Source organism: Porites lutea, chromosome 5, assembly GCF_958299795.1.
Source record: "Porites lutea chromosome 5, jaPorLute2.1, whole genome shotgun sequence".
Taxonomy (NCBI): Eukaryota; Metazoa; Cnidaria; class Anthozoa; order Scleractinia; family Poritidae; genus Porites; species Porites lutea.
In genome coordinates this window covers 8,611,015-8,619,475 of record NC_133205.1, presented here as the reverse complement: position 1 = coordinate 8,619,475, position 8,461 = coordinate 8,611,015, and the positions used below count along the sequence as shown (strand labels likewise).

The following is an 8,461-nucleotide window of genomic DNA, read 5'->3' as shown; positions in this document are numbered from 1 at the left end:
CAATCGGCTACACAAACAGATTGTGCGGGCTCCCTGTGTCTGTTCGAGAAAACTTCTCGTTTTCATGCATCGCAGGTTTTGTGCCGGGCAGCCCAGTACAGTCGCCTATCGGCGAATCAAGTTAAGTCAGTTAAGGTACTGTTTCTTTTTAAAGATATCCGCTGACCAGTTATGGTATTTAAGTGATTGCAGGCTCAGAAAACTTTACTTAAGAAAGACATTTCTTAAAAATATCATAATTTTTTCACTTTTGCCTTGGCTCAATTTATTTATTAAAAACTGAATCATTGAATAATGCAATTCTAGATCTCTGATTGGCTTAGCCATCATGGTATATGAGCCATTATATCATGCTCTCCACATATGGTAACTGTACGCGTCTGCTCAAATTAATATCAAGCTGAAAATCGGTTGTTCTTACAAATAAAGTCGGGAAGAATTGTCGATCTTTTGTGGGCGTTTTTAATAAAACAATTATTCCTATCGCGCTTGTTGGATATGAGATGGTTATATCCAACTCATATCCAAAGCGCACCCGTGGAATAATTGTTAAATATTACATTGAAAGTGGCAAAACCCTATGTTAATAATATTAATAATAAACTTTATTTATTACCTTTGGCGATAAGAATTACGGTAATATTACAACAAAAATTTGAAACACATGATGTTACCATTTGTAACAACAAAACAAGATCCTTCACAGACTTGCACTATTTATTTGTTAGGGTTTCACAAAAAAGAAATTTGATTCCCGTTGTGAATTTTCTCCTTTGCTACTTACAGTAGTACGCGTTGTGTTAAAATTATGTATTTTCTTGATCATCGTCACTGTCTGTTTCTCGATCTGTTGGCCTCATATCATTTTCTTCTTGTTGGCTGTCATCACTTAAATATTCATCTTGTACAGTCTCTCGATATCTTTAAATAAAAGTTAAAGATTTCCACAATACACGACCCGTGGTTCTTCAATCCCAGGGGATATTCCATGAAGTCTTATACAGGGAGGGGTGGCTCCACCCCAAGGTCTAATCCCTTAACCTTTTATATACCATTTTTGACTAAAAAGGAACCCCTTTCAACTGGCAAATGGTATTGGTAACCCTTTCATACCTTGTAGTTTAGAACACTGCATCCCTTTTAACCGCTGTAAATGGATAGATAAATAGATAGGTAAACGGTTTATTAAAATTCACATTTTGCCGTCCGAGAAATGAATAAAATGTAAGATTTTACAAATTAAAATATGAATTTATTAATTTTATCCTAATAATAAAGCCTGCTAACTATTTTCGATGAAACCGACGTGGACACTAAACTTGAAATCCTCAATGGGGTCCTACAGTCGGTTCTGAACACACATGCTTCTATGTAAACGATCAGAATTCGGAGCAGACCCTGACCTCTTGTCACTGAAGAAATCAAGGACCTAATGATGTCCAGGGATCGCGCTCATAACCGTTTCCTTCTAACACGCGACGCATTAGACTGGAAAAATTTCAAGGATTCCCGCGACTCGGTCAAGAGAGGATTCAGTAAAGCTGAGAGGAAATACAGTTCCGAAGAGGTGCAACTACACAAACACAATCCCAGCTCCCTCTAGAAGATCATTAATCGCCTCATCCCATCTAAAAACCAGGAAAGGCTCACTTACTCTAAAGACTTTAACCGCTTTTTCTCATCCGTTGGCAGAAACGCTGCTAATGCATCTATTCGCCTCGCTGAAGACAATAACATCATCCTTCCTGAACCTACCCCGGAGACTGTCCCTCTTCTCCCGGACGAGCGAGATGTGAACTCGCCGTGTCATTTAATCTCTCCCGTCGATCAGACAAAGTAAGTACTCGTATAATCAAAGACTGCCTCCCTGTCATATAAGGTCCTATCACCGAGATTATCAACTGCTCCATTATTACGAACACATTTCCAACAACATGGAAGACGGCAGAATTCATACCTATCCTCAAAGGAAGCAGCTAACAATCGAACTTTATCACTTCTACCGGTTGTCTCAAAGGTTTGTGAAAGAATTGTTCATTTACCTCTTACGAAACAAGCGGCTGTCCTCCCACCAGAGCGGAAACAAAAAGTTCCTCGATCTCTACAGAGACCTTGAACGCTCGTGCTACTGGATCTTTCGAAAGCATTTGATGTTATTGACCATCTAAAACTGCTTCACAAACTTTCGATGGTGGGTGCCTCACCTGCTGTTGTCAACTGGTTCAAGAGCTATTTATCTGGCCGCTCTCAGTCTACCCGAATAGCCTCTACCCTATCTGACCCTCTGCCAATTACACATGGAATACCCCTAGGTGCTATACTCTCCCCACTGTCGTCTCGCATCTATTTGAACGATCTACCGTTTGCATTCCAAACATGCTGTCTGGAGTCATACGTCGACGACTCGAAAGTGTTCCTGTCGTTTCCCCTGTTAGGTATAGATTCGGCCGTTCGGAAACTCGAAGACGACCTGCCCAACGTAGCAAGGTGGTGATGTGATAAGACTCTGATAACAACTTACTAATTAACCCGGACAAGACCAAACTCGTTTTTATCGGAACCAGGCAGCTGATAAGTGGATTACCTTCCACTCCTACGTGACTTTTCTTGGCAAGCCTCTAAAGCCATCTGCCTCCGCCAAGGACTTGGGTGTCACTCTTGACCCACATTTAACTTATAACGATCACATCTCCACAGTTATGTCAAATTAACCGAGTTAATTTTAATTCGAGTTAATTCATCCCTGGTATTCAGCAAAATGCTCTATTGTTCCTCAGTATGGTCAAATACCTCTGCCAATAATATAAACGAGATCCAATCAATTCAGAATTTCGCTTCGTAAATAGCTACAAATTCTAAGAAATGCGATCACGTAACACCCTTACTTCGCCAGCTTAAGGTGGCTCGGTACAGTTTGTTTACAAACCGCTAACAAGACCGCCTCGATACATACAAATCAAATCCCTCTTTCCAGCAATCATTATCTTTCACACACGTTTTCAAAAAGACTGAAACTACTATGAGGTGAAATTGCATGTCGGTTGCTTTGAAATAAATTCAATGTCTGGGACTTCAGTACACGGTTTTTCTCCTGACTTGTCACGCCCTTACATCATGGTTCGAGTTATCGAGGGTAAAATTATATAGAAATGATCTGAAGGGAAAACAAAAATTATTGCGAGTTAGCGGGAGGTTCGAGTTACCGAGGGTACAATTACAGTAAACGTATGAAGGAAATCAAGGGGAAATCGACTTTGGTTCGAGTTAGCGCGAGGTTCGAGTTATCGGGAGTCAACTGTACTACTATTCAGAGACTCAGTAATGGTTCATAAATGTTTAAATGGCCTAGCTCCAAGGTACCTCTTCAGCAAAATTTGCAAACGCTCTAATATACATGATCGCTTTATGCTCCAAGCGCGATTCGCTTCAAATACCCCTTTTTAAAACTGCTTCTGGCCAACGTTCAACGTTCAAGGCATCCATGAAAGAATATCTTCATACTCAGTGCAATTTGTAATTGCGTTCGAGCACGAGAACGCAACTCTTAATTTCTGTTGGGTGTTCTGTGCAACTAATAAGGGACGTTTTTTTTGAGATTGCATTTTTGTCGACACACATTTGCCTCGCTTTGAGGCGCTTGCTACGTTTCGGCTCACTGGGCTCACTTTGACGCGCTAACTCATGTGGTGATTCGTGTGTCCTCGGCGTTCATCTTTCAAACGTTTGCTGAGGTCTAATATTCTGTCTTCGTAAAGCGTTCACGTTTTAAAAGTGTGCTGAATCTTCGTAAAGCGTACATATTTAAGAGTTTGCTGAAGGTCTACTATCGATCTGTGTTTAATGAATCTTCCAAAGCGTTCATCTTTCAAAAGTTTGCTGAAAGTTTACACCATGAGTAAAATTTTACTTTGGATTAAGCTTTCATATTTTTCTTTGGAAAATGCGTGCGACTCCTGGTGTCTGCATCAAACCGGGTTGTTTAGCTCGGCGTCCGTCGTGTCACAAAGTCAACCTACTGAGTTGTGTAGCTTGGCGGCCGTAGTTCCACAAAGTAAATCTACCAAGTTGTGTAGCTCGGCGGCCGTTGGTCCACAAAGTAAATCTACCGAGATGTGAAGCTCGGCTGCACCATTTCATCATGACTTGTCATATTTTCGGCACCGGACAAACGAACATTCTAGCTCCATGTTATTTATTCGGAAAAACGTGGCCAGCAAGCAGCAGTGCCACTCAAGTCACTGGAATCAACACACTCGACCAAATGACTGGAGAAGTTATTGACGTGAGCCGTACACACATTCCACTGACATTCCACTGAAGGTTTTGATGATTCCCTTGAAACGTGTGAAATTGAGAGGTAGTGTAAGTGAACCAGTGTTCAAACACAATCACTGTGCCCCGGCGTTCACCGCAAAAAATGTGGTCCGGCTTGGGTCGATCTTTAATATAATTAATAAATAAAATTAATGATAACATCGAAATCTGAATTCAGATGTGAAAGCTTCATTTTGTCAACAAGCAGAGAAAATTATCCAAAGAAATGTTTTTGAACAAAAGGAAAAGAAACCCGGGTTAAGCGCTAATCGGCCTTCGAACAACTGCGCCCTGTAGAACATCTATTGCAACAAATAAAACAAAAAGTTCTTTCTGCACGCCCCACGACTCTGGCCAGTGTCTCCTCAAATTACATTGAGCACTTGAGAAGAACCATTCGATATTACTTTGATCACTAGCCTTCAAAAACTTTTCATAATTATACACAGTTTAAATAGAAGTTTCGCTGTAGGCAACCCTTACGTTCAAAATGTTGCGACTAATGTTATATTTAGTGGCGTATATATGAAGGATTATACCTGATGACGACTTCATGAAGTGGGCCCAAGCCCTGGATCATATATGCTCGCACGCTTCTAATAAATATACTTTTCCTGTCGGCTTATACAATTTGCGACGAGGATCGAATGTAATGAGGGTGAAAATCGTGAAGAAGCAGCGGCGGTGGTCCAAGAAATACAGGTTGCTGGACCGGCAGTTCAAGCAATTCGAGTTGTAACAGAGACGAGAAACCTCCCCACACAGCCGTTCGCAATCCCAGACGTCTCGCAGAACAGATGAACGCCGTGGAAAAAGCTTGGCAGGAATGGCTAGAAGGTATTGAAAGGGAATTCAGATTCTTTAAGATTTCAGAGGCCGCGGACAAGAAAGATGCGATGATTATTTACGGAGGAAATGAGATAGTCCGCTTGGAAAAGAGTTTACCTGATCCGGAGACGAGCGACGTGTACACAAAACTGCGTATGAAGTTAAGCGGCCATTTTACCCCGAAGAAGAATAAACATCATGCCCGTTATTTATTCTTGAAGATGAGGCCACACGGGCGAAACTATAAGCGCGTATGCCGCAAGAGTAAGAGAAAAAACGAAAGGGTGCGAATTTGGAGATACATTTGATGAAAGAATCCTCGAAAATATTATTCAGACCATTGACAACAAGACATTAATCGAGAGAGCCATTAGCAAGACATGGGACCTCACAAGATTTCTTACTGAAGCAAGCCAGACCGAAGATATTGCGCGCCAAATACAAGACATGGGAACAGAACAGGTCAACCACTCTGGTCGCGTGTAGTCTGTACCGGCGATAAGTGAATCTCAACGTCAGATGAAACCGTGGAAATGTGGCGTTTGTGGATTACTCGGTGCGCATGTGAAAGGAAAAGATTGCCCCGCGTTTGGAAAGAAATGTATTAAATGTCACAAATGGAATCACTTCGCAGTTGTGTGTAAATCCTAGGGTAACAGATTTAGAAAACAGAAACCAGGCAAAGGTAAAGTCAAAAGAAGAATAAAGAAGACAATAGAAGCGGGAGAATCCACAAGTTCTGATGATGAATTCTTTGGACGAGCAGAAGAGCACTTATCGCAAGCGAAAAAAGTTAAACAGATCGGAGGAGTGGGTACTACCAGCAGGTGTGTTAAAGTGAAATTGAATGATGTGGATGTGCAGATGAAAGTGGATAGTGGTGTAGATGTTAACATTATGGATGAGCATCAATTTAAGGCATTTGTACATAGGTCGAGTGATAAGCGAGTTCTTCAGCCTAGCAACGTGAAATTGTACACAATGCAACACAAACTTGATGTTAAGGGTGAATTCCGTGCAACAATACGCAATGACACTTGTGGTAGATTGGTGACGTTTGTTGTGGTATTAGGAGAATTAAATCCCCTCCGCTTATTGGTATGGAAACTTTAATAGGACTGGGGATGTTGAAGATCCAACCAAATGGTAGTCTCGCAGAACCCAATTCACTCAGGATATCCAGCGACGGTTGTGCAGCTAATACTGTTGAGAACACTGGAATGCAGGAAATGGAAGACCTTGTCGCAAAGTACAGTCACTTGTTTGAGGGCATTGGAAAGATGGAAGAAAAGAAACGTGGAAAGGAGATCTTAGTGCGTTTCCATATGAAGGCCAATGCAATACCAGTGGCTCAGAAACCCAGATCGGTACCACATTACCTTCAAGAACCACTCAAGAAATGGCTAGACCAAGGATTAACAGGGGACGTTTTCGAAAGAGTTCCTGATGATGAGCCAATCACTTAGTGTTCTCCAGTAGTAGAGCAGTTAAAGCCCAAATTTGCAGAGGTACCACCAGAGAAACGGGAACCAAACATGATTAGAGCTAGTGCTGATTTCAGAGTCCCAAACCAGTACATGGAACGCAGTCGAATTGCACAAGCACCAGTGTTGGAAGATTTCACTCACAAGTTCCATGACCGTTCCATTTGGACCAAATTAGACCTTCGCCAAGGTTATCACCAGTTAATGTTACATCCAGAGTCAAGATCGGTTGCCACATTTTCTACTCCTTGGGGCAACTTCAGGCGTAAAAGATTGGTGTTAGGCGCAAAGGCTTCTCAAGACCTATTTGATGATGCGATGTCACGGGTCTTTGGAGACATTCCTCGGTGCCTCAACCAGAGGGATGACATCCTGATTGGAGCGCGTAATTGGAAGGAGCACAATGAAACACTGGGTTCAGTATTCAAAAGAGCTGAAGATTATGGGATTACCTTTAACAAGCCCAAGTGCCATTTTGGTCCGTCCCAGATTACATTTTATGGTTATCGATTTGACCAGGAGGGCCTCAAGCCGACCCTAGAGAAGGTGCAAGCTATTCATGAATGTGAACCCCCTGGGTCAAGGACCGAGGTGAGAAGTTTTCTCGGAATGACCAGTTACCTTTCCAAGTTCATACCTCGGTATGCATCACTCACGAAACCGCTGAGAGACTTAACAAGAACTGAGACCAAGTTCCATTGGCGACCTACAGAAGACAAGGCATTTACGGAAATTAAGGGGGCTATCACGAGCGAGAACACAATTGCATTTTTTAAACCCAAACTATTATGATTATGGTACGTGTGGAAGCTAGCTACAATGAAGGGCTGTCAGCGGGTCTCTTCCAGCAATCTGCTAAGGGTTGGCAGCCGGTACATTTCATCAGTCGGTCACTGACCTTTGCTTACCTTGGAGTTGCTAGACGGGTAACTTCCGACAATGGACCACCGTTCAATTCAGAGCAATTCAAGGATTTTGCAAAGGAAGAAGGATTTGTACATCATCGAGTCACGCCAAATCACCCTAGAGTTAATGGGCAGGTGGAGAGATTTATGCAGACCCTTAAAAGAAAAGAACAAACTGCCCATCTGCAAGGGAAATCAGGACCAGATAGAAACATGGCTGTCTAGGATATGTTAAAGAATTACAGAGACACACCTCATCCTGCGACTGGCATTTCACCTTATCAAGCTATGAGAACAGGCCTGTCAGAACTAAGTTGGACTACACAGTGCCACGGAAGGAGCGAAGGACAGGTAGTACAAGGAGAAGATGGCAGATGAAGGTGGAAGCAGTAAAGAACACAATTTTGTTTTGGGAGATCATGTCCTGTTAAGACAAAGAAAGAGGAACAAATGGTCAACCCCATATGAGCCTGTATTCTACACAGTGATTAAAAATCAGTGGATCTGCTATTACTGCGAGACGTGTTTCAGACGGTCGAGAGGTTCAGCGAGATGCTAGTCAGTTCAAACTTGCAAATGTCGTTACGTACCAGGAGAATGCAGACGAGGGCGGTTGATTGGAGAGAAGATTGGAGAGAGACACTTTTGATGGGTGCGGGTGACATGAAAGATCAACCCATTTGCCAAAAGGATGTTGAGCAGGAGAATTTACTGGAACTACCTGAACAAGAGACAACTGCAGAGCCAGTGCAAGAGAACCCCTCTGAACAAAGTGGTAATGGTAGCAGTCGACAGGAAGGAGGAACAACAGCAGTGAATTGTCAGGAAGTGGATATGCCAAGCCCGGCAGTCCAAGACACTTCTGTGCCATCCAGTAGTTCCAAAAGATCCAGTAGACCGAAAAGGACCAGGCGACGACCTCCATACCTC

General features: G+C 42.5%; 1 protein-coding gene across 1 annotated transcript in view; it reads right to left on the bottom strand.

Moving 5' to 3' along the window:
• Window positions 1-703: 703 nt before the first annotated feature.
• The window catches only part of LOC140937325 (uncharacterized), a 19,559-nt gene continuing 11,801 nt past the window's right edge, over window positions 704-8,461 (bottom strand). The window contains exon 5 of the mRNA XM_073386871.1: window positions 704-921. Within this exon, the coding sequence (XP_073242972.1) occupies window positions 807-921 (115 nt within the window). The 3' untranslated portion in view covers window positions 704-806. The remainder of the gene's footprint in view (window positions 922-8,461) is intronic.